Raw genomic sequence first — 26,730 nt, 5'->3', positions numbered from 1 at the left:
TTTCAATTCTTCTCAAACTATTCCAAAAATATTGAAGAGGAGGGAATTCTGCCAAGTTCATTCTTCAAGCCCAGCATCACCCTGATATCAAAATAAGACAAGGACACAATAAAAAGAGCAAACTATAGGTCAATACCCCTGATGAACACAGATACAAAAATCCTCAACAAAATACTAACAAACTGAATCCAACAGTAAATCAAAAAGATTTTACACCATGATCAAGTGGGATTTATCCCAGGATGCAAGGATTGCTCAACAAACACAGATCAATAAACACGCTACATCACATCCACAGAATTAAGGACAAAAACCATATCATTTCGACAGATACAGAAAAAGCACTTGATAAAACTCAACGCTGCTTCATGATAAAAAGTCTCAACAAACTAGGCACTGAAGGAAACATACCTCAACACAATAAAGGCCATATGTGACAAACCCACAGCCAACATAATGGTGAATGGGGAAACACACGATGCTGACAGTGTGGGCCCAGCACGGTCCCACAGCCACCAGGAGGAGGCTCCTGAGTGGGCAGGCGCCGAGGTGCAGCCCAGAAAACGCCTGGGACCCTGGCACAGACTCCTCAGGAAGGAAACAGAGAAAGGTCCACAGAGACTCAAGCAGCACAGAAGAAGGTCACCCACAAGTTAAAAATAGATGTTTGTGCTTTATCGTCCCAGCGTGCTAAACATCCAGCTCGCTCACACGCACGGCCTGATGTGAGCCCGGCCTCCTTCAGCACTGGGCTAAGCGAGAGACGTACCTGCCCCTCTCCCGACAATAGCAGGCTCAGCAGCTATTCTTCAATGTACTTGACACCCCTCCGTGAGGATTAAGCTACACTCTGTCGACACTGGGTAAGTTTAATCCCGACACAGCTAACCGTGTCGATCTGCAGTGAACAAATAACTTACTTTGGATGATTCTGTCACGGACAAAGACCCTGAATCTCCCAGCAAAGCTTAGTGACACGACTTACCTTTCTGTTTTCATTTCAGGTACACTGGCCCATACGGTTTAATTTACCTGCTGATAATGCCTTGGAAAGACCACCAGGGGGCCCCACACCATTTTCAGCTTTATAGGGATGCGAATTTCCCTTTGATGACAAAGGTGATGGGGAAATAAAACAAGGATCTAAAACAGATGCCTGTGTGTTTCCTGGGAGTGATAAGGTCAGGAACTGCCGCTCTGTGTCAGGTGAGGGAGTAACAGAGAGAATGGCACCAACTCCTGAGACCGGACCTGATGCATGGTGCAGCCACCGCCTGTGGCCATGGAAATTCCAGGGAATGCAGGCCCCAGTTGCATGGTACAGCCGCCATCTGCGACCACAGAAATACCAGGGAATGCAGACCCTCAGTCACATGGTACAGTTACCATCCGCGGCCACAGAAATTCCAGGGCACGCAGACCCTCAGACACATGGTACAGCCACCATCTATGGCCATGGAAATGTCAAGGAATGCAGACCCTAGTAGCATGGTGCAGCCACAGCCTGCAGCCACAGAAATTCCGGGGAACACAGACCCCAGTTGCATGGTACAGCCACCAACTATGGCCATGGAAATTCCAGGGAACACAGACTCTCATTCACATGGTACAGCCACCACCTATGGCCATGAAAATTCCAGGGAACATAGACACCAGTTGCATGGTGCAGACACCACCTGCAGCCACAGAAATTCTGCGGAATGCAGGCCCCAGTCTCTAAAGTGCTATTTGTTTTATGAACTTCACTGCAGTGAATGTGGAAGAGTTTCTCTCGGTGCAGAGCTCAGTATCCAGAAGGGAAGTCGGCCCTAGGAATGCCTTCCTCCTCTTCAGAGCTCAGGGCCCAGGGCTGACGCCCTTGGGAGGGGTCCTTGTTCAGCAACTGTGCCTGTGGAGGGTTCCCCAACACTCACCGTGCACCTCCTAGGAGCGGAGGCTACAACAGGGAGCCAGAGATCAAGCTCTGCTCAGACAACAGTGAGCTGATGGTCCTCCACTCTAAGTTCCAACCGCATGGAGTGTGTATTCCATGAATGCTTGTTAAATGAATGATTCATAGAAAGTCATCTGTGCTGACCTTTGCTGCTCTGCTGACTGTGGGCTTCAGAGCATAGACCTCATCCCTGGAGCAGCCTGTTCTTCCCAGAGTGACGGCTGCTGGAGGACGAAGCCCAGGGCTTCTGTCCTGCAGCAACGCGCTCAGGACCCTGCGCTGGGCACGCTGGGGGCCTCTCCAGCAGGAGATCCCCAGTCCTGACCTTGCAATACCAGTGAACCCCAGGGGATTCCCAAGTGCTCAAAATCAAGTAAATGTCCATTGTGATTTAACACATCAATTTTAGAAGAAAGGACAGGTTGCCCCCTCCCTCCTAAAACTAGGGACCATAAATCGATCCACGGCCGTAACTGAGACTCTGCCTTAAATCCTGCTAAACCTACCAGCCAAACACTCAAATTTACATTAGAGTTAAAGGAAAAAAAAAAACTAAACCAAACACGTGTAAGAAATGGTCAAGTAACCTGTGATACATCAACCCAAAGATTAAACATTAAAACAATGAAGTAGCAAGATATTAAAAGAATATAAACTCTATGTACATCATGGCCCAAGGTTCTAAAATTACACAGAGACAAAGACTGGAATGGAAGGGGGTTAGGTTTACAGGTACATTTTTTATTTTTTATTTTTTAATTTTAAATATTACTTCTCTAATGTATGATTTGACTAACCAGATAGTTCAGCAAAAAAAAAAAAAAAAAAAAAAAAAAAATCAATTATGCCTATAGATAAATATGTAAAGAATTCTTCTCTCTGATGCCAGTGGAATTAGTTTGGGTCTGGCCTACAGTCTTTAATCTTTTAATTAAGACACAAAAACCATCTGTCAAGCTATGAGAAAAAAAAAAGAAAAGATTTAAAACCAGGAGCCCAGAAGAAAAGGACCCGCTGTGTATCACAGCGTCTCTCCACGCCTCTCCACCCGGGACAGTGCTCCCTCTTTCCCCATTTTCATACCTACAGCACAGAGCACTTAGTAAAGAACTATCTCAATTCATGAGTCGCACAGCACAAAGGTCCGATGTCGCTGCCAAACATACCCTGCAGCCCCAAAGCGAAGTGGCAACCTCCAGTGAAGGAAGAATGAGAGGCTGCTGGTTGTAATTTTAAATCTTGCAACTCAATGTCTTTGCACTTCCCTGCTTTGTTGGTTTCAAGGGTTTATTAAAATTAACCCCCCTACTGGATATTGAAGAAAGAAAGCAGGACAGTTGTGCAGGCTCTGAAGAGGCAGAGCCCTCGTTCCGCGGCCACCGCTGTCTTTCTACCCACAGCAGAGGGGTTGACCAATTAGTCTCCCTTAGAGGGTGCTGTTTATGATCATCGCGAACAAATGGGTACAGTTGCTTCTTTTGAGATGTAGCAAGTTCTGGGCCCTCAGCAGGAAAAAAAAAAAAAAAAAAAAAAAAAAAACCGGGCACTGGCACAATAGTCATAACCTCTGCGTGACACACACACAGAAGGAAAATTAAAGCCCTGGAGGCAGGGGCGTTCGGAAAGGGAAGGTGGAAGCAGGAAGGACGCCCACAGAATAGAGTGGTCAGAAACCGACCAGGTCACCAAAGGGCGCCTTAGATGGTCGAGAGGACAAAATGCCCCTCTTTCCAGGGTAAACACCGATTTGCCAAACTAAGCCAGTGATGGCAAGCAGGAGCTTGCTTTTTTTTTTAAGGCGTCCAGTAACGATGAGAAGAGCAAGAAATGAGCTTAATAATGGGACTGGCAGGGCCCTGGGCTGGTGACTCAGCTGATGTGCACAACATCAAAACCCAGGTTCCTCAATGCGCTCCCTCTGCAATTCAGGACAGCACTACAACTCACCCCATCAATCACTGCTTAAAAAAGCAGTTGTAAAGAAGAGATGACCCATTTGAAAGCAGCTGGAGGAGGAAGACAGAGAGTGACTAGCAGAATCCAACCGCTCGTAGCCTGGGAACCATAACAAGAATATGAAACTAGCGGGTCCAGTGTGAGGCAGAACAGAGACGCCGTCACCGCTCTCAGGAGGCTGAGCGGGAAGCCCATGGCTCAGGCTCCACAACGCCCTAATGGCGCCTGGAGCAGCCCACAGGCCTGTGTCCTTCGTGTGGGTTCACCTTCCTAGTTTCCTGGGTAAATTCAATGTACAGCATTTATTCGCCAAGAAAAGAACATTCAAATCAAACTACTGTCATAACTCTGAAGGACTCTTAACACTCCAGTCCACACGTTCAAAAGCCCACAAATATCAGTGCTGCCACTGTGCAGGCAACAATGTTTTTGATGCATCATGCACGTAAGCAGTAACGATGTTTTCATGTTTTCCGTAGCCATCTCATTCAGGATACTTAAATATCTCTGACGACTTGACACTTAGTTATCTGTCACTTTCAGATAGATTTAACAAGGCTACCTGGCCAAGAAGGCCTCACCCTCCTGATCCCGGGCACCGGCGCCCCTACGTGCACCCGGGGCCTGGGGAGCGCAGTCTCCACCACCTCCTGCTCTTCAGTGTTAAGTGCCCTCCCGGTGCGCCCGCTTCGTGGGCCCAGGCTCGGGCCCCTCCTGGAGAGCCGCTTCCACATTGCAGGGCAGGGGAAGCCCAGAGCACGCGCCGCGGCGCCGCTGACGTCCCGGAGTCCCCGCTTCCTGGTCCTTGGCGTCCGCGGAGGCTGGCGGGGAGGGCCTGGGACCCATTTTAGTTTTCAGTTTTGTCACGAGCCGGAAGGCGACAGCACATGCGAGCGCAAGAAACCCTTTTTGTGAATCCAGCGGAAACGCGAGGGGCTGCCGGACCGCCTCGGAGACGCCAGGCGGGAACCCAGAGCACCCCCGCCGCGTCCTGCATTGCAGCAGCCGGGACCCCGCCCACGCCGCGCGGGGCACGAGGCGACAGAAGGCGTGCAGGGACCCCGCCTTTTCTTCCTCGACATGCTGGGTGGTGGCGTGGGGCGGAGTTGGGGGCCGGGGACCCACTTAGGAAGTGATCGCGCTGTACCCTCGCTTCGGAGGGGAAGCCCGGCCCCGTCCTACAGCTCAGAGGCAGAACGACCCCCGAGGGCGCTCCAGGCGACCCCCTCTGCCAGGCTCAATTTAAAACATAAACCGGAGGGAATGGAAAGCTCACTATCCTCTGGATGGAGGTTCCTACCGCCATGTCCCTTCCTCCTCTGCCCCACCCAGCAAGGACCCCGGGGCTGCCTTGACGACTCACGCTGCCCCGCAGGTACCCCTGCACTGCCGCGCCCGGGCACCGGCTTCGACCCAGTTCTCCCGATCGCTTCCCCGCTCTTCTCCCCGGTTCTTCCCATCGCTTCCCCATCTTTCCCCGGGTCCTCCCATCGCTCCCCCCCTCTTCTGCCCTGTCGCCCCATCCCCTTCGCCCCGTTCTCCCTCTCTCCCTCCGTCCCTCCCTCGCCGCCTGGAGGAGGTCGCGCACCTTGAGCATCCCCGCCGCTGGTCAGCACGCCGATGGCCTTGCCGGCCCCGGAGAGGTGCTCCAGGAACTTCCGCAAGGAGCCCTTGGGGGCCCAGGAGTCGTCCGCGTCTTTGGCGAGGAAGCCGAGGGGAGTCGCTAGTCCTGGTGTGCAGCAGGCAATGGGGACCCTGCCCGCGCGCGCCCGACTCGGAACCGCTGCCCCGCCCGCACCCCCGCCCGGCACCAGCGCCAAAGGGCGGAGACGGGCGGGGCCAGAGCGAACGGGAGGGGCTGCGGGGGCGGGGGCGCGGCTAGGGGCAGGATCAGGAAAAGGGGCAGGGGCTGGCGGGGGGGGCGGGTATGGGCAGGAGCACCTACGCGGGGGTCGTCCTAGGTGGGGGCCGCGCTAGCGGTGGGGGAGGTCGCAGAGGCGGGGGTACCGCCACAGGTGGGCGGGGTCCCTGCGGGTGGGGTCGCGTTACTGGTGCGCGAGCCTCGCAGGTGGGTTGGAGGACTCTGGTTGGGGGTTTAGAGATGCCCGGAGCGCCACGGGTGGGGGCAGGGGCAGCGTCCGGGGGAGGGGAGTCCGCAGTGGGGCGAGGTCACATCGTTTGCGGGGCGCTCCAGAACGGGGCGGAATGGAACACGGGGAGCGTCTCTCGGGAGGGCAAGGGAGAATTTGAGTGGGCGCGAACGCCGGGGCGGGTGGAAACCCCGCACTTGCTGGGAGCGCCGATGGCGGGGCGGGGTGGAATTGGGGCGCGGAGACCCCACCTGGACGCGGAGGCTCGCGGCAGGCCCGGCTGCTCCTGCTGTTGTCGGCGCCGAGCCCGAGCGCACGCACAACTTCTTGTTAACCGCAGGATTCCTCCTGGGGCTGCGCTGGGAGCACCGGGGCGCGGCTTCCTCGACCCCCGCCCCCAAGTTTTCTCTGCAGCCTGAGGTCGGGCAGGACGCGCGGAGAGTGAATCCTTCAGGTCGTGGGAAAAGCTGAGCGCGGAGGGCTTGGCTATGACGAAACTGCGATTTCCCGGGCCCACGGGGGCTGTGGCGCTCCTGGGCCACCAGCCCGACCCTATAGGAGAAGCAGCCTTGGGGTGGAGGAGGGTGTCTGGGCGCGACCCTCAGAGACGCCTGGGCGCGTGAAAATCAGAGTGGGGCAAGAGGAGACGCAACAGGACTGGCCTGGCGGGGAGGCGGGACGACCCTTCCTCCCCACGGACACGCGCGCTGCTGTACGCTGTGCCGACCTGGGCTGACTTCACTGGCCAACTCCACGTGCTGAAATACGCACATGCAATGCGCTGTGCGGTTGTGCATCCACAGCTTAACAGCCTGGTGCCAGTTACCCTGCGATGGGAGAGGGGACAGCCCCGACAAAAGCAAGGGCTCATGGGGCCCCGGTTCCTTCGGTGCCACCCCCACGAAGTAGGGCTCCCAAACGGCCCCACTCGACGGCTTACCGGAAGATGGTCTTGTGCAGTGGGTGTTTGTTGAACAGATAAGAGACAACAAAAGAGACTAAGAAGAGGTTTGTTCTATGAACCGGGGAAAGTGAAGCAATCGCAAAGGAGAGTCTCGCCAAAGGGCAATCCTGGGGAAAAGATGGAGAGGCATGGATTTTTCTTGGATGTGTGCCTCATCCTGGGGCTGATCCCGCTGAGCATCAAATATTCATTGCAAAAGAGGAAAAAAAATATGCTGCGGACAATGCTGGATGGTCTGCTCTCTCCCTTGGCCAGAATGAACGGGGAAATTCCTAACCCCTCGTGGTCCTCAGAATCACCTGTCCTACGCACATCCCCACTAAACCACTGAAGTCCAGTTTCTGGGAGAGCAGCCAGGGAATGTGTATTTTTAAACAAGCCACCTAGGTTACTCTGATGAATGCAAAGTCGGAGAGCGCTGCTCTCATGCACTGAGCCTGAGCATTATTCTATTAATAAAAAAGGAGAGGAAAATCCTGGGTGTCTTAAGGTGGCAATTGAGTGGCCTTTGCCTTCTGGCGGGCAGAACCTGCACCCACCGCTGGGCTCAGGATCCGTGCTGGAGAATAGAAGGGCTAATTTAATTATTCATGCCTTTTTAGAGCATATTACATGTGGAGAAGGTGGGGCACACTGAATTTTATTTCAGCCAAATACCCCTTATCTCCTTATACAATTGATATTTTTATATTGAACATTAGGGGCTTGGTCATTTGTCATCAAATTGTCTATAATACAGAAAACGATAGACACAACCTAACAGTTCAAACACAATGAGTTAAATAAATGATGGTAAAAATAGACGCTGTAATAATGTTTATTTGCTGTTACCGCTACGAAGATAAGTGTCTACTGACACGGAAATATGTTCAGGACATACAAATAAGTGAAAAGGCAGGCCTAGACACAGTGCGAGCCTGTGCGTGCGTGTGTGTGAGTGTGTGTGTGTGTCTGCATATATATGTAAATGTTTCTGAACATTTTATTTCCTTTCTTTTGCTTAGTATAGGTAATGCCATTTTTTCTCTCCGATGAACAGGTATTGCTTAGGGAATAGAAATAGTTAATTAAACATAATAAAATTTAGAGTGTCAAGACCCCCAAGGCTACAGATTATGTTCAAAAGTTTGTCTGTATATAAGGGCTGAGGTCAGGGTGGTCACTGACGGTCCTCACACATCTGTTCTCATGAGTTTGGCCCATTACTCAGTCAGGGAATTAACATATATGAATATATACCTGTAGCTAAATGGAAAAGAATAGCTATGGCTCTTTTTTTTTTTTTTTTTTTTTTTTTTTTTTTTGGCAAGTCATGTATTTTAATGGTGCTACAACTAGAGGTTTTTTTTTTTTGTTTTTAATCTTTGGCATTATCAATTAATATTCTTTTTTTTTTTTTTTGAGAGGGAGTCTCGCTCTGTCGCCCAGGCTGGGATGCAGTGGCCGGATCTCAGCTCACTGCAAGCTCTGCCTCCCGGGTTTACGCCATTCTCCTGCCTCAGCCTCCTGAGTAGCTGGGACTACAGGCACCCGCCACCTCGCCCGGCTAGTTATTTTTTGTATTTTTTAGTTGAGATGGGGTTTCACCTTGTTAGCCAGGATGGTCTCGATCTCCTGACCTCGTGATCCGCCCGTCTCGGCCTCCCAAAGTGCTGGGATTACAGGCTTGACCCACCGCGCCCGGCCAGCAATTAATCTTCTAGTTCAACAGGAAGATATTGTCATGCGTGTCCCTGTGAAGAGACCACCAAAGAGACTTTCTGTGAGCAACATGGCTGCTTATTTCACCTGGGCGCAGGTGGGCTGAGTCCGAAAAGACAGTCAGCAAAGGGAGATAAGGGTGGGACCGTTTTATAGGATTTGGGTAAGTAAAAGAAAATTACAGTCAAAGGGGGGTTGTTCTCTGGCGGGCAGGAGTGGGGGTCACAAGGTGCTCAGTGGGGGAGCTTTTTGAGCCAGGATGAGCCACGAAAAGGAATTTCGCAAGATAATATCATGGCTTAAGGCAAGGACCGGCCATTTTCACTTCTTTTGTGGTGGAATGTCATCGGTTAAGGCGCGGCATTGCATTTGCACTTCTTCTGTGATTCTTCAGTTTGTTCAGGCCATCTGGGCGTATACATGCAAGTCACAGGGGATGCAATAGCTTGGCTTGGGCGCAGAGGCCTGACAGATATTACATGCCGTGCTGACCTTACAGCTTCCTCCCAGTAGGACCTGAGGTGTGTGTTTGTTCTTTATTGTCCCTTGACAGGTTAGTCCAAACTGTGGCCCACACCAGCACACAGTTATACCACAGGAGTGTTTACTCCTTGGGCCAGGAGTTCAGGCTTCACTGGGCCCTCTGCCCCAGGCGCTCTCCGCGGCTGCAGCAGGTGTCTCTCCAGAGCTGCCGTGTCTTCTGAAAGCTCAGGCTCATCAGGGGAGGAGCTGCTTCCACGCTCGCTTCTGTGTTGCTGGCAGGATTCTATTGCTTGCAGGCTGTTGGACTGAAGGCCCCAGTCTCTCCGTGGCATCAGCTTCAGACCGCCCTCTGCCCTGTGCAGGTGACTGGCTATGCCAGAACTAGCACCTATGAAGACCCAGGGAGAGAGTACCAGTGGATGGAACCTGCAGCCCCTCCCAATCCAATCTCAGGAGAGATCGCCATCTCTTTTGCCTGCTTCTATTCATTAGAAGTGAGCCGCTGAGTCCAGCTCTCTTCGAGGGTCTGGCTGTGAACACCAGGGGCAGGGGCCAAGGGGAGCCACTTGGGAGGGGAGGTGCTGCCTGGGACCTGCCTAGGACAAGGTGAAGGAGAACATGCATAGGGACAGATACCCTTCCCACTTCCCCTCTGTGGTGAGCGCAGGAGCTGCAGATGTGCCCTAAAGGAATTGTGGCATCCCAGGAGGGAAGCAGCTCCCAGCCATGAGGGCACCATGACCCAGCGCCCCAGCAGGTCGGGCTACAAGTTCCAGGGCTCCCTGAGCTGCAGCCTCTTCCCCTTCCCTGCCGTCTCTGCCTGTGCATGGAGTGGGCATCTCAAATCCGCAGGGGCCACACTGAGCTCAGGCCTCTGCACCCCCGCACAACCCGCCACCGCTCAGTCTTCCTCACCTCAGCTCCTGGTGACTCCATCCTCCCAGGGGCTCAGGCTGAAGCCTTGCAGTGCTCCTCCGCCCCGGCATCTAAGTCCCTCAGGAAAGTCCCTCTTGGCTCTTCATTGCATCTGGAGTCACTGGGGCCAAGCCACTGCCTCTGATCTGGACCGGCACAGGCTCCCTCCCCATCCCATGCTCTGCCCCCACATCCACCCCACCTCCATGCCTCGGGTGTGCTCAACTTCAAAGTCAGGGTGCACCTATCAGGAGGTAATTCAGGCATCTTCTCTGCTGACTTGGAGTCACAGGCCCCACACATAGTACACTGGCCTGTCCTCTGGTCCCTTCAGATCCTGGTGCTGCCCAGAGGCCCATGCGGGCACCCGACAACCTCAGGCCCAGCCTGCTCTTTCCTCAGCTCAGGCCCTCCTCTCCCTACCCACTCTGCCCACCTTCCTCAGGTCTGTCCTGCAAGGTCTCCTGCATGGTGAGGCCTCCCCAGATCACCCTCTTAGAAATTTTGGGCTCCTTAGGCCGGGCGCGGTGGCTCAAGCCTGTAATCCCAGCACTTTGGGAGGCCGAGACGGGTGGATCACAAGGTCAGGAGATCGAGACCATCCTGGCTAACACGGTGAAACCCCGTCTCTACTAAAAAATACAAAAAACTAGCCGGGCGAGGTGGCGGGCGCCTGTAGTCCCAGCTACTCGGGAGGCTGAGGCAGAAGAATGGCGTGAACCCGGGAGGCGGAGCTTGCAGTGAGCTGAGATCCCGCCACTGCACTCACGACAGTCAACCTGTCATGGGTGCTGCTGAGTGAATGAATGAAGGAGTGAGTGAAGAAGTAAATGAGTGAGTAAATGAGTGAATGGGTGAGTGAGTGAGTCAGTCAGTGAATGAGTGAGTGAGTGGATGAGGGAAGAAGTAAATGAGTGAGTGAGTGGGTAAATGAGCGAATGAGTGAACGTGACTGAGTGAGTGAATTGCTGGGTGAGTGAATGAGTGAGTGAGTGAACCTGTGAGTGAATAAGTGAGTAAGTGAATGAATGAGCGACTTAGTGAATGAGTGGGTGAATAAGTGAGTGAGTGAGTGAATGAGTGAATGAGTGAGTGACCGAGGGAATAAACGAGTGATGAGTGAGTGAGTGAATGAATGAATGAGTAATGAATGACTTAGTGAATGGGTGAGTGGGTGAATGAGTGAGAGAACAAATGAGTGGGTGAGTGAGTGAATGGGTGAGGGAAAGAGTGAGTGAATGAGTCAATGAGTGAACAAGTGAATGAGTGAGTGAAGAAGTGAGTGAGTGAATGAACGAATGAGTGAGTGAATGAGTCAATAAATGAGTGAGTGTGTGAGTAAAGGGTGAGTGAATGAGTGAGTGAGTGAATGAGTGAAGAGGTGAATGAGTGAGTGAATGATTGAGTGAGTGAATGATTGAGTGAATGAATGAGGAAATGAGTGAGTGAGTGAATGGGTGAGTGAGTGAAAGAGTGAGTTAGTGAATGGCTGAGTGAGTGAATGAGGGAATGAATGAGTGAGTGAATGGGTGAGTGAATGAATGGCTTAGTGAATGAGTGAGTGAATGAGTGAGTGAATGGGTGAGTGAATGAGTGAGTGTGTGAGTGACTTGGTTAGTGAATGAGTGAGTGAATGAGTAAATGAATGAGTGAGTGAGTAAAAGGGTGAGTGAATGAGTAAACGACTGAGTGAATGAGTGAGTGAGCGAGTGAATGAGTAAACGACTGAGTGAAGGAGTGAGTGAGCGATTGAAGGAGTGAATGAGTAAGTGAGTGAATGAGTTAGCGAGTGAATGAATAAGTGAGTGAATGAGTGAGTGGGTCGCTCAGAGGAGATGAGGACTGGAGCTGCCCTCTGACTCTTACAGTAGACAGGAGTTGAGGGAGGAGTCTGAAGGGCGGGATGTGCCCACTCGGTACATATACCCTGCTCCACACATCCCCAAGAAACCCAATCTCACCAGAGTGGTCTCTTGAGAATTATTAGTAACAACCTTTTTTCCCAATATTTCACATGTGCAGGATGATTTCTTTCTTTCCTTTAAAATGCCAATCGTTTTTTGGACTTGGAATTCTCCACTGCTGGTCCACGCCACTGTATTCTCCCATAGGGGCATCCTCCGAGTTGGAGAAAGAGTCATTCCCAGGAATGGATAAAAGCCAGAAGGGCATCATCCGGTGGGGCACCTTCTCCTATCATCCTCCCCTTCCTGCCTGGGTTACCCTGAGTGACTTGGTTTGGAGGTCTACAAAATGCGGACGCATCAAATTTGGATAAAAGCCTAAGCAGTTTAAGAGGTTGTAGTGCTAGCAGGAAGGTCTTTGGCTCCCAGCACCCTCCTCCCCTCCAGTCTCTGCTGGACCCAGGACTCTGACTCCACCTTCGGCCTTGGGGGTTTCCTTCCTTCCTTCCCAGCCACTGAGCCGCCTTGGACTAATCTGCAACCTCAGAGACACAGCCTTCCTCCTTTCCTCCTGCCTCTTCCTCCCTTCTCACTTTCCTTCTGCATCTTTCAGGACTTTGGAAAGTCCAAGAATAAGCAAAACCGTAGGCCAGAAAACGCGGCCTTCAGCCCATTCCCCTCCCACCAGCTTCCCTTCAGATTCCTTGATCTTTCAAAATTATTTTGCTTTGTATCTAGATGCTAAACTTTATATAGAAAACAGGTGGGGTTGGTTCCTTGACCGGGTACAGTGGCTCACACCAACAATCCCAGCGCTTTAGAGGCCAAGGCGGAAGGATTGCTTGAGGTCATATGTTTGAGACTAGCCTGGGCAACACAGGGAGACCTCGTCTCTACAAAATTAAAAAAAAAGAAAAATTAGCCTGGAGTGATGGCACTTCTGTAGTCCCAGCTACTTGGGAGGCTGAGGTAGGAGGATCACTTGAACTCAGGAGTTTGAGATTACAGTGAGATATGATTATATCACTGCACTCCAGTTTGAGCAAGAGAGTGAGACACTATCTCCTAAAAAAAATAAAAATAAAAAGTGCTGGATTCCATATCCAAGCCCACAGCCAACTGCGACATGCGGATCTTTTATTTTTATAATCCGCCTCTCTTGTCTAAGTGCCAAATGGCACTCACATCGTGTGTAACTACTTCCACCTTTGTCTGGCTTCTCTTTCCTTATGTATTAAGAATCAGGTTGCATAGAGTTCTGAAAAAATAAAATACTAAATCAGCTGTGTGCCGTGGTTCAGGTCTATAATCTCAGTGCTTTAGAAGGCTGACACAAGGATTGCTTGAGACCAGGAGTTCGAGACCGGCTTTGGACACATAACGAGATCCTGTCTCTACAAAAAATAAAAAAATAATAATACAACATTAACAGGACATGGTGGCACACCTGTAGTCCCAGCTATTCGGGTGGTGGAGGCCTGAGGATTGGCTTGAGCCTGGGAGATTGAGACTACAGTGAGCCGTGATCATACCACTACACTTTGGCCTGGGTGACACAGTGAGACTCTATTTCTAAATAAATAAATAAATAAATAAATAATAAACAAAATAAAACCAGGTAGAAGCTTCCCAAGACTTTGATGCAGAAACAGGTTGCCCTGAACCAATTAAAATTAATACCTGAAAACTAGAAATGAAAGAAAGAAGTTGCATTATTTCTGTAAAGTATGAGGCCATTACAAGTTTTACTTTCTCTAGGACATTTTCTCAGTATTGTTAACGGAAGTCCACTTCACAGAATGACTTCATCTCCTGAGCACGTTGGAGAACGATGATTTTTTTTTTTTTTTTTTTTTTTTTTTTTTTTTGAGACGGAGTCTCGCTCTGTCGCCCAGGCTGGAGTGCAGTGGCGCGATCTCGGCTCACTGCAAGCTCCGCCTCCCGGGTTCACGCCATTCTCCTGCCTCAGCCTCCCGAGTAGCTGGGACTACAGGCGCCCACAACAGCGCCCGGCTAATTTTTTGTATTTTTAGTAGAGACGGGGTTTCACCGTGGTCTCGATCTCCTGACCTTGTGATCCGCCCGCCTCGGCCTCCCAAAGTGCTGAGATTACAGGCGTGAACCACCGCGCCCGGCTGAGAACGATGATTAAAGAGACTTCCTGGCACTCCCGATACTTTTAGTGTCACATGGAAACAGCAAGAGCCGTATGTGTGAAATGGATGGTATAAAAGTGGAAGACACTGGTTTGTTCTTTCACGAACATCATCAGAACATTTCCCTAATGACTAGCATTATGTCAGAAAATGGGGGGAGAGAGAGATGGTTCTTTATTGGCAAATAAGTTACATGAATTTCCCAGTTAGAAAAACAATCATGATTTAAGCCATGTCAGATGAGGTCAGATATGTCCTATGCTTCAGTTATGCAATGCTACCTCTGAATATTGATTGACAGGTATCTTCCAGAGACCTGTGACCTGTCACTGTGTACAAGCTTGAATTCATAACTACCAGTCCTTGAAGCTCCCTTGCTGCCCGAGCTGAACTGAAGTGGCGCCCGACTGAGGCATTCAAGGGAAAATTCACTGAAATATTTGAAACCACCGCCATGAACAAGAATGCTCTTCCTGTGTGCCAGAATGTACACCCACAGTGTTATCTTGTTAGTTGTATATGCCAGCATCCTGCAGGAGCTTTTATGATTTTTGGGTGTCAACATTGAGATTCTAATGTAAGCTGCAGACCTCTTCCTCTGCCTGCAAGCACGCCCACCCACAACCACGTGTTGCCTGGTTTAGAGAACTCCTGAGCCTGAGGCTGCGGCCCCCTGCAGGAGGAGGAGTGAAGCCCAGACCAGGGACAGGGTCAGAGCTGCGGTCACTCATCCAGGGGTGGACAGCTCTGCATTCTTGGGTGAAGGGGTGGCCTGCCCCTCCACACCTGTGGGTGTTTCTCGTTAGGTGGAATGAGAGACTTGAGAAAAGAAATAAGACACAGAGACAAAGTATAGAGAAAGAAAACCGGGGGCCCAGGGGACGGGCGCTCAGCTTACAGAGGACCCACGCCGGCACCGGTCTCTGAGTTCCCTTAGTATTTATTGATAATTATCTTTACCATCTTAAAGATAAGGGAGTGGCAGGACAATAGGATCATTGTAGGGAGGAAATCGGCAGTAAGACATACGAACTAAAATCTCTGTGACATGAATAAGTCTAAAGGAAAATGCTGTGCCTTGAGATGCATATGCAAACATCTCCATAAACCTTTTAGCATTATTGTTTCAGTCTATCACATGGAGAGAAACCTTGGACAATACCTAGCTTTCCTAGGCAGAGGTTCCTGCGACCTTTGGCCATGTACGTGTCCCTGGGTAGTTGAAATTAAGAGAATGGTGATGACTTTTAACCAGCAAGCTGCCTTCAGGCACTTCTTTAACAAAGACACATCCTGCACAGCCCAAAATCCATTAAACCTTGAGTCACCGCAGCACATGTCTCTTGCAAGGACAAGGTTGGGGGTAGGGTCACAGATTAACAGTGTCTCAAATACAGAACAAAATGAAGTCTCTTATGTCTACTTCTTTCTATATAGACACAGTAACAGGCTGATCTCTCTTTCTTTTCCCCACACTTGGGAGGGCCCAGATACCTTCTTCTCTTGGAAGACCAAGCCCAGAGCCCTGGTGGTCTTTGAACCCAAATAGACTTTGTGGTCTAGGGAATGAGAGCCCCACTCACCAGGGAAGAAATTGGGGATCTTGGTCCTGAGTTTGTGGGGCAGACTTTGGCCATTTTCCTCCCCCTTTCCCTGCCATGCCCTATTTGAAAAGAAATCACTTCCATTTCAGTAAGCCAAGATTGCGCCACTGCACTCCAACCTGGGCAACAGAGTGAGACTCTGTCTCAAGAAAAAAAAAAAAATCAAACAACAACAACAACAACAAAAAACAAAAAAACAGATCACTTCAAAGCCTCCCTGTTCAAACAGTTGATACTTCAACAACAGCATTTAAACCGTGTGGGTCACTTACTTACACATGGATTTTCTTTCACTTCTGTCACCCCTTAGACAGCAAGACCAACCCCTCCTCCTCTCCTCCCACCTCCTCCTCCTCAGCCTACTCAATGCAAGAATGAGGAGAAGAACCTCTATGATGAGGCACTTTATGAATAGTAAACGCATTTTCCTTATGATGGCTTTATTTCCTCTAGCTTACTTTATTGTAAGAATACACTATACAATATATATAACACACAAAATGTGCGCTAACCGACTCTCTACGTGATCACTGAGGCTTCCACACAAGAATAGGCTATTAGTAAATTCCTTTTGGCGTAGTCAAAAGCTATTTTCCGAATTTCAACTGTATGGTGGGTTGGTACCCCTAAGCTCTGTATTGTTCACGGGTCAATTGTATTGCTTAAGAGGTGGTCATTGGAACACTCCTTAGGGGCTATTATTATTATTTTTTTTTTTTGAGACGGCGTCTCGCTCTGTCGCCCAGGCTGGAGTACAGGGGCCGGATCTCAGCTCACTGCAAGCTCCGCCTCCCGGGTTTACGCCAATCTCCTGCCTCAGCCTCCTGAGAAACTGGGACTACAGGTGCTCGGTACCTTGCCCGGCTAGTTTTTTGCATTTTTTTTAGTAGAGACGGGGTTTTACCGTGTTAGCCAGGATGGTCTCGATCTGCTGACCTCGTGATCCGCCCTTCTAGGCCTCCCAAAGTGCTGGGATTACAGACTTGAGCCACCGCGCACGGCCCAAGGGTCTATTTTTTTGTTTAAAAAAGTTTTTGCCACAATGGGCCACTCATTTAAGGCCCTAGGATTCCTCACTTCTGAGCTCCTGCTGCCATAGACCAAGTGCTGGTCATTTCTGTTGCTCAACATACTTGTCACTTCCATCCATCACAGGACCCACTCTGACCTTCCAGGAGCTGCTCCTTCCACTGCCTGTGATCCTGAGGGTCAGCACGTCCAGTCAGGCCAAGTAGCGAGATCAGTCCTCTCCTCTGCCCCAGTTCATGGATGGGCACAGGATGCGGGTGGTGGGGGTAGTCCACACAGTTCCTGCTAATACCACTGGATCATCAGGTGGGGAGAGTCAGCTTGCATAGTGAAACCAAAGAGAGCTGCGAGATGGAGAGTGAGAGTGAGAAACCAAGAGAATGAGACACACACACATGCAGAGAGAGAGAGAGACAGAAAGAAAAAAAAAGAAAGAAAGAAAGAAAGAAAGAAAGAAAGAAAGGAAGGAAGGAAGGAAGGAAGGAAGGAAGGAAGGAAGGAAGGAAGGAAGGCAGGCAGGCAGGCAGGCAGGAAGGAAGGAAGGAAGGAAGGAAGGAAGAAAGAAAGAAAGAAAGAGAAAGAAAGAAAGGAAAAATAAAGAAAGAAGGAGAGTGAGAGAGACAGAGAGAGAGAGAGACAGAAAAAGTCAGAGAAGCAGGGACACAGAGAGACATGGAAAGATGGAGAAAGAGATGAGGGGAAGAGAGAGACAGAGACACACACAGAGTCTTAAAAAGAGACAGAGAGAGACAGAGCAACCAGGAGAGAGGCACAGAGAGGGAGAAACAGAGACAGACAAAGTGAGAGGCACAGAGAGATGGAAAGAGAGATGGGGAGAGAGATGGAAAGAGAAATGGGGAGAGGGACAGAAAGAGAGAAGCAAAAGCACAACATTCCTTGAATTGCTTCTCCCTGAAGTCACCATTCTATTTCTGTACTTCCAGTTGCCACCAAGAATCTTTCTAAGTCACCTGTCCTCCTTCCTTCCCCATCTTCCTCACGCCCTCTTACTAAAGCCTCCTGAAATCTGCCTTCCCAATGACAACTCCTTGAAATGTCACCACTGACTTCCAAACAACCAGCAAATAAAAAAGGTTTTTAAAGCAATTACTTCCACCAGTTTCTCAGTTTAACTAATGTTATGGTGCTGTTTCTGAATACCTCTCTCAAAAATCTTTCTCTTTGTTTTTTATTTCTTTGCATGAATTCACGTGAAAATAGAGCACAACATATTATAGTGAATATAGACTATAAATGATGTTTTGTGCATGCCTTATTATTAGTGATAAACACTGTATAAATAATTTATGTTTGCCATTTCTTTCTTACTATGGTTTGAAAGTGTCCCCCAAATTTCAAGTGTTGGAAACTGAATCCCCCATGCAGTAGTGCTGAGGGGAGGGATCTTTATGGGGTGATCAGGTCATGAGGGTTTCGCCCTCATGTGTGGACTAATGTTGTTATTGGGGGAGTGGGTTCCTTATCACAAGAGTTGGTCTGTTACAAAAATGAGTTTGACCCCTCTTACTCCTTCATGTTCTCTTGTCCTTCCACCTTCCTGTGGGATGACACAGCACAAAGGTCCTTGCCAGATGCCCACCACCCCTTCACCTTGTACTTCCCACTTCCAGGACTGTGAGAAGTGAATCTCTGTTTTTGTAAATTACCCAGTCTCAGGCACTCTGCTCAGAGAAGCAGAAAACAGGCTAAGACAAAATGTTTTAGGATTCTCTTCCCTCACAGTTACAGTGAGAAGTTTATAGCTTTGTTTTGCTTTGTGGAAAATAAAATGCTAAATAACAGGCATCATTTTGAAGGTTTCTCCTTGCATCCAAATATTTGATTCATTTTAAAATTTCTATGACACTGAGTTGTTGACCCTTGCTTCTGATGCCTCAGAGATGTCTGGAAGAAAATCACGGAGGAAGCCTTGAGTGCCATGTAATCCGTCTTATCTAAGTGCCCTCTGGACTTCGAGAAGGCTCTTTCTGTGAAGCAGAGAGCTAACAATGTAGCCCAGCTCAAGACACTTTCCTGGAAAAGTTTTCAGAACACAGCCATTCCTGGGGAGCATCACAGCTTTTAGACTGCACAACAGGCACCAGAGAGCAATCAGAAGACCATCGAATATTTTGCCTGAATTCCTTCCAGCATTTTGTTCCAGGAACCTTGAAACTCCCTCCCCCTGCACTTGGGTCTTAGGTTTCTCTTTCCCAACCCAAACAGACTAGTGTTTAAACAATCCCCAAGACGATGATGTCTCAGCGTTACACATAATTGAATTGTAAATCTTCTCAATTCAGAAAGAAAAAGTATGGAAATAATTCAGAAGCCCTTGAGTTTTTAGCAAGAAGAATCTACAGTGAGGGAGAGACTCTTTTTATCCTGCGAATTTCCGACGTGCTTCTTCCACACACGATCCTTGCTTGTGTCTCTCTCCAAGCCTGTCTGTGAATAACCCACTCATCCTTCCAAGTTCAACTAAAACGCCATGTGACAGAAACAGTTGGTTCAACATCCATTTCTTCCTCCTCTTCTGCCCAAAGCTCTGCACTAAATGCTTCAATTCCCAGCTGTCTTTGTACACCCATGTGGCCATGTTGGTGCATTCTGGCCCATGTGATATAAGTAGAATTGTTGAGCAGGACATCCAAAAGAACTTAAAAGAAGCCAAACTACTGAGTACGACGTTGTTTTATTTTTTCTTTTTCCTGCTGCTTTGAATGCAGCTGTGATTGCAGGAACAAAGCTAATCTCTTGGGCCATGAGGTGACCTAGAAGATACAACCACCTTCAGTCAAAGTGCCTGAAGGAATGATAGGAGAAACTGGGCTCTCTGATAAGATCACAGATCCAGTGCACAGGGGAGGACTGCCTGCCTTCAGATTCCTTTCATGTGAAAAGACAGACCTTTCTATGTGTGAGCCTCTGTTAGCTTGAATCTTCTGTTTTATGCAGCCAAACTTAAGCCTAACTGCCACATACTGTCTACTTCTATTTTAGGATGCTCTCTCTAATCTCTTAGGTAATTGTGTCCCCCTAGAAACCTATGGAGAGCTGAAGGGGTTTTAGGATCATGGAATTCACCCTCCTCCTTTGGTAAAAGAGGACAAAGGCCAGAGAGCCGTGCGATGGCTGAGGCATGCGATTGTAAACCAAAAGGTACCTGAGACCGATCTCAATCCATTTAAAAGTTAATTCTGTCAAGGTTAAGGACATGCTTGGAAGAAAAAAACCCGGAATCACAGAAACAGTCTGTGGTCTGTGCCTTCCTCCCAAGATGATTTTGAGGGCTTCAGTAGTTAAAGGGGAAGGGTGGGCTGGAGGAAAAGGGTGGGCTGGAGGAAAAGGGTGGGCTGGAGGAAAAGGGTGGGCTGGAGGGAAGGGTGGGCTGGATGAAAAGGGTGGGCTAGGCCGGGCGCGGTGGCTCAAGCCTGTAATCCCAGCACTTTGGGAGGCCGAGACGGGCGGATCACGAGGTCAGGAGATTGAGACCATCCTGGCTAACACAGTGAAACCCCGTCTCTACTAAAAAATACAAAAAACTAGCCGGGCGAGGTGGCGGGCGCCTGTAGTCCCAGCTACTCGGGAGGCTGAGGCAGGAGAATGGCGAAAACCCGGGAGGCGGAGCTTGCAGTGAGCTGAGATCCGGCCACTGCGCTCCAGCCTGGGCGACAGAGCAAGACTCTGTCTCAAAAAAAAAAAAAAAAAAAAAAAAAAAAAAAAAAAAAAGAAAAGGGTGGGCTAGAGGGAAGGGTGGGCTAGAGGGAAGGGTGGGCTGGAGGGGAAGGGTGGGCTGGAGGAAAAGGGTGGGCTGGAGGGGAAAGAGGGAGCCTGTGGTCATCCTCAGGTTGCAAGAGAAAGAGAGCAGGTGGGGAATGGTCAGTTATGTCTTCATCTCACAGGCGGTAAATCAGTCCTTTACATAAGATAAGGTGAACATAGACCAGCTTCCTGTGGAGATACGTAACCCTTTATCTGTAGCTATCCGCTTAGGAACAAAAGGAAAGGCAGTTTCTTGCATGATTCAGCTTCCAGCTTAATGCTTTTTTCTTTTTGGCTGTGAATTGGGGTCCTGAGGCTTCATTTTTCCCTGCACACTATATTGTATGTGAAAATTGTTGTCCAGGACCTAAAGTTGTTTACTTACTCTAGCTACATCCCTTAGCTCAATTTCCATTTGGAGTGGCTTCTGGAAGGTTGGAATTGAAATCCACCAGTGCCCATTTCAAGGTGTTCCCAACATCGCCTGGAAAAAAGGAGCCCAGATACGCTTCCCTGTGGATGCAGGTCAGTCATCATAATGCACAGAAAGAGCATTGACCTCAGCCTGGAGCCATTGTCCTGAAAGGGGATTCTTCCCAGCTCAGGCCTGAGACTGATCCCTGAGAAGCGGCCGCTCCATCCCTGAACCCTTCCTGCTTGTGTCTCCTCACTTCCTAGTGATCACGGCATTCAGGTTCAGAATGCCACAAGCCCATCCCACTGGAAGTTTCCGAGGTGCCTCCTACCACACAGGACACCCGGCACGGCAGCAGCATCAAGGGACGAGCAGGGAAGAGGCTGCAGTGATTTTGGGGAACAGCCTGAAAATCACCTGGAGCCTGGTGGCAGGTGGTCCCACCTCCTCCCCAATATTGGTTCCCAGAGAAAATGGCAATATGAGCAGCTCATGTCATCATTATTAGCAGAGTCTTTTTATTCTTTCCTTAAATTTTGCCATTAAATTGAGCTCTATAATAGGCCCATTTTCTTTTCTTTTCTTTTTCTTTTTTTTTTTTTTAAGACAGAGTCTTGTTCTGTTGCCCAGGCTGGAGTGCAGTGAGACAATCTCAGCTCATGGCAAGCTCTGCCTCCTGGGTTCACGCCATTCTCCTGCCTCAGCCTCCTGAGTAGCTGGAACTACAGGCGTCCGCCACCATGCCTGGCTAATTTTTTGTATTTTTAGTAGAGACGGGGTTTCACCGTGTTAGCCAGGATGGTCTCGATCTCCTGACCCCGTGATCCTCCCCCCTCGGCCTCCCAAAGTGCTGGGATTACAGGCGTGAGCCACTCCACCACGCCTATAGGCCCATTTTCTGCTTTTAATGCCACCAATACATGAAATTCCAGAGCTGCTTCTGTAAAAACAGTTTCATTTTCATTATTTTATTATTCATTACATTAATTCTATTCTTTTATTCTCTTTGTTTTTTTTAGAAGAACTTCAGCGAGAGAGGGGCTATCCCTGCTGCCTTGTGGCTGCAGAAGGAGAGAGAAGGAGCCTCTCCAAAAAAGGGTTTCATGAAAGCCCTGAGGCGAGATACTCACTTCAGAGGGTTCAGGACAAGGACACTCACTTTGTTCTCTGCGGTGTGGAGACACGGGTGAGCGTTCCTCAGTGGCACCAACTGGTTCCCTCTCGTCCTCAGCTGCCAGTGCCCTGGGGCATGTCATTTGGACAGAACACTTTTCCATGTCCTGCCATCCATTCCACGGAGGCCGGAGAAAAGGGTCTGGAGGCAGGAACATAAGGCTGATTCACCCTGACTTCGGAGAACCAAATCAAATGGAAACTCTTGAGCTATGACAGGAAATATCCTCTCCATTTACACAGGACATACACCGAGTACATGTCATTGTAATTGTACTTCCTCCTCTTCATTTACATAGGGTGCACACCAAGTAACCAATGGAAACCTCTAGAGGGGATTCCAACCCCAGAGACTTCAGTAACGGGCTCCCTGTGCTCAGGCGCTCCCACCCTGTGGAGTGTGCTTTCCTTTTCCGTCAATCTCTGCTTTGCTGCTTCATTCTTTCCTTGCTCCATTTTTGCGTTGTGTCCAAGTCTTTGTTCAAGGCAGCAAGAACCTGGACACCTTCAACCAGTAACATTATCTTAATATCTTGTTTGAAAACTGAATTCTGTTTTTCATCTGTTCACCTAGTTTTCAGAAAATGACAGTGAAATACAACTTGGAACTTACCACAGCTTAATACGAGGGTCATTATGAGCTATACAACAGGTTTGATGTTTAAAAGTTTGCAACATTTTTGTTGCTCTTTCATTTACAAACTACAGTAAATATTTTATTTTTTATGTTTAATTATGAAATATATGACACGTAAGAGTCTATAAAATTTGGGTGGGCACGGTGGCTCATGCCTGTAATGGCAGCACTTTCGGAGGCTGAGGCAGGTGGATCATTTGAGGTCAAGTGTTCAAGACCAGCCTGGCCAACACGGTGAAACCCGTCTCTACTAAAAAAATACAAAAAGTTGGCTGAGCATCATGGCAGGCACCTGTGATCTCAGCTACTCGGGAGGCTGAGGTGGGAGAGTTGTTTGAACCCAGGAGAGAGGAGTTGCAGTGAGCTGAGATCATGCCATTACACTCTAGCCTGGGCTACATGAGCAAAACTCTGCCTCAAAAACCAACCAACAAACAAAACTGAATGCATAATACCAAAGATTAATAATTGCACTGATGTCATCATCCATTGGTATCAACTGTCTTGAAAGGCTACAATATGCCCTTCCTTGATCACCTGGGTCTCCCTTCTTCACCCAGACATAGGACTAATGTGTTAATGTTTGTCTTGCTTTTCATAAGGTTTATCATTTCTGTGTATATTATTAAGCAATGTCATATGTTATGGTTTGTGAACTGTATATGGAATAGCAGAGTATTTTTCAGTAATTTCCTTTGTTTACTCTAATTTTTCATTGTTGATGCTTCTAACTGCAGTTCATTTTCACAGCTGTATCATATTCCACAATATGACTATGCCAGCTTTTTTCCTTGATAGAGCTGTGTTTGGATGGCTTTCAAGTGTTTTCTATTTCTACAATCACAGCCTAAATATTCTTGCCCCGTACGTGTCTCTTGGAGAAGACAGTGCAAGGGCATTTCTGGGGCAGACATGCCTGACAAGGCAAGTGTGAGGCCACAGAGGGGCGTGTTTACTTTTTTATGAAATACAGTCTCTTAACAGGAGCAACAGCAGTGGATCCTTTGCCAGCAGTTGATCTTTTCCACCTTTTGAATTTTTGTGGCTCTGTTGAATTTGTTTCTTGAATTATTGGATGTATCCAGAGTACTTTGTTGACTTAAGTTTTGTAACTTTTTGCACACGGACTTATCTTCCTTGGAATTTTATGTGGGGAGATGTTTTGAGGACAGGGTTGCATTGTTTCAGCAAAGATGTTCACTCACATGGGGTAGAGGTGAAGTGAGCAGCCGCCTGGTGCCACGTCGATTTGACCCATGCTGTCCAGGTCTTCCAGCATGAACTCCTGGAGGACTGTTTCTCGTCGGTTCTCAGGGTCAGGGTTTTCCCTCCACCCAGCAGCAATGCAGGGACAGCTGCTCTCCTCGCTGCTCCTGCTCTGAGGTGGGCTTTCATTTTAAGTCTAAGATGTCAGATTTCCGACCTGATTTTGGAGAGACATACAGTTTTGTTTCTGATGCCTCATCCTCTGTGCAACTGTCTAAAGGGAAAAAAAATTCCACTTTAGTTCCTGCCAATTCTTTATTGACTGCTGTGGATTCTATCCCTCATTGCCAGCTCAGTAATGCACTTACAAAGATGCATTTTGGTAGGTTTTATCCAACATCTCAGTTGTTTTTGTTGGGAAAGCTATTTAGTGTCCCTTATGTTGAAAGTTTAAGTGCCTGGCCACACCATAGGAGAGAGAACTGCTCTTACCCCTTTTCATCATCTTCGTGCTGGGTCCGGGCCTTCTTTTCCTCTGTGATTACGCTGCCACAATGGGCCGGGTACTGTGGCTCATGCCTGTAATCTTAGCACTTTAGGAGGGCAATGTGGGTGAATCACCCGAGGCCAGAAGTTCAAGACTAACCTTGCCACCATGGTGAAACTCCATCTCTACTAAAAGTACACAAAATTAGCCCGGCATGGTGGTGCATGTCTGTAATCTCAGCTATTCGGGAGGCTGAGGGAGGAGAATTGCTTGAACCAGGACCCGGCAAGTGGAGGTTGCAGTGAGCCAAGATCATGCAACTGCCCTCCAGCGTGGGCTACAGAGTGAGACTCTATCTAAAATATATATATATATCTATATATATATATACACACACACACATACGTATATGTATATTTGTATATATATGTATATGTATATTTATATATATATACGTATATGTATATATATACACACACACATATATTTGAAGTATTATCCAATGAGAGCAAGTGTTCCGGAAGACCTCATCTAAATACAGAATCTGAATGCGGGCCCATGTCACACCTGCCATTTTTTTATCTTTGCAGCTGGGCTTTTCTCCTCTTTTCTGCTGGACTCTGCTATTTCCCACAAGGCGTTCAGAGAGTCTGCCCTGAATCCTACAACCAGGAGATGAGAAGCACAGAGTGACACCAGCAGGAGAACATCAAGATGTGGTGACAGTTGTCCTCCTCCTGCAGAGTCCAGAGCAGTGCACTCCTACTGCTGGTGACCTAGCTAAGCCTGGGGGCCAACATGCCCGATGATAGTCTGGGAGTGCTGCAGTCAGGGTCCCCACAATGGGCACCCAGCCTGTGCCCTTGCACTCTGCATGAGCATGACCATTGTCACCTCAGAGCCCCTGGGTACAGATAAATGTATCCTACCAGAGCTGCATGTGAGGAAGGATCACGTGAGTCCCAGGAAAGAGCTGAGGCCCTGCAGGGGGAGGTGGCCAGGACCGAGATATGATGACTGTGTGGAGAATCGTCTGTGGGTGTGAGTGGCACTGTGCGGTCAGAGCCCGGGTTCTGCTGCTCCCCCTCCTCAAAGATCAGGGCCTGAGCAGGGGCTGGCGTATGTGTGGCACCTGGAACTGTAGGGCCACCACCCATGTGTGAAGCCGTCATGGGGACCTGAACACGGTGTCGTGTGCAGATCCCACCCATCCATTGGCCCCAATTCCTGGCCAGCTTCTGCCAAGGTGAGAGGGTGGAATTTGGAAGGTGGGTGTAAGCTGAAGCCTGTCCCCCGGTGGCTGACATACAGTGGTGACACTCTCTGTGTGGGGGAAAGAAAGAGAGATCAGACTGTTACTGTGTCTATGGAGAAAGACGAAGATATAAGAAAGTCCATTTTGATCTGTACTGAGAAAAATTCTTCTCCCTTGAGATGCTGTTAATCTGTAACCCTAGACCCAACCCTGTGCTCAAAGGAGCATGTGCTCTATTGACTCAAGGTTGAATGGATTTAGGGCTGTGCAGGATGTGCCTTAGTGAAAATGTGTTTGCACCTCCTGGGCTCCAGGCCGCCAGCTGCCTGCCCAGGGTCTGAATGTCCTACGGTGACCTGTTTCCTCACCTGGCCCAAAGGACAGATAGGGAAGGCTTGTTTTGAGGATTAGGCAGGGTAATCCCAGTCAGCCCTCATTAGCTTGCCTATCCTCCAGGTCTTTTTGATTTCTTTTTTCTCTTCTTTGTTAGGAAACTCTGGAGAATTGTCCTCCAGCATGTCTTCAGCTGGGGAGGTGATAAGACTGGACCATGCCCTTGACTTCAGAGTCCCTTCTAGCTGCCCCCTCCTCCTAGGGTTTTTAAAGGCATATACTTAGCAACATACCCTGTACCTGAGAGAGCTGCAGAGAACCTCCTGCGTGTCCAAACCAGAACACTTTGTTCCCTGACCCCAGGCCCTCATCACACCCCAAAGCCCAAATACGTTCATGTGGCCAGTTTCACACAAGAGTCTGAACTCAATGCTGGCTTTCTGGGGTCTACACAGGCCTGTATGATGGGGCTACCTCCATTATACCCCTGTGCCTCCCCCAATCCATTAGGGGCCTCAACTCCAGTGATCCCTAACTGGGAGCAAGGTTCCCCAGGCAGGGAATGCAGCCCTCCCCAGGATGTTGGCCTGGCCATGTCCCAATGGACATCAGTCCTGGAGCAAGAGGTTCAAGACAGGGAGTTTCACCCCCATTTCACCAGGTGTGGTGACCTTTCTGAGTTCCTAGTCTTCAAGATGGGATTTTTACACTGCCACAGTGGGGT

General features: G+C 49.1%; 1 protein-coding gene across 1 annotated transcript in view; it reads right to left on the bottom strand.

Moving 5' to 3' along the window:
• The window catches only part of LOC141408706 (uncharacterized), a 136,961-nt gene extending 111,371 nt beyond the window's left edge, over positions 1–25,590 (bottom strand). Inside the window, exons 1-5 of the mRNA XM_074018074.1 lie at positions 25,471–25,590; positions 6,676–6,806; positions 6,231–6,531; positions 5,835–5,917; positions 5,478–5,767 (exon numbers count right to left, since the gene is read on the bottom strand). Coding sequence (XP_073874175.1) covers positions 5,478–5,767; positions 5,835–5,917; positions 6,231–6,531; positions 6,676–6,806; positions 25,471–25,590 — 925 coding nt within the window. The remainder of the gene's footprint in view (positions 1–5,477; positions 5,768–5,834; positions 5,918–6,230; positions 6,532–6,675; positions 6,807–25,470) is intronic.
• Positions 25,591–26,730: the final 1,140 nt, after the last annotated feature.

Source organism: Macaca fascicularis, chromosome 15, assembly GCF_037993035.2.
Source record: "Macaca fascicularis isolate 582-1 chromosome 15, T2T-MFA8v1.1".
In the NCBI taxonomy this organism is placed as follows: domain Eukaryota; kingdom Metazoa; phylum Chordata; class Mammalia; order Primates; family Cercopithecidae; genus Macaca; species Macaca fascicularis.
Note: the sequence above shows the minus strand (reverse complement) of the source record. Positions and strands in the feature narration are given on the sequence as shown.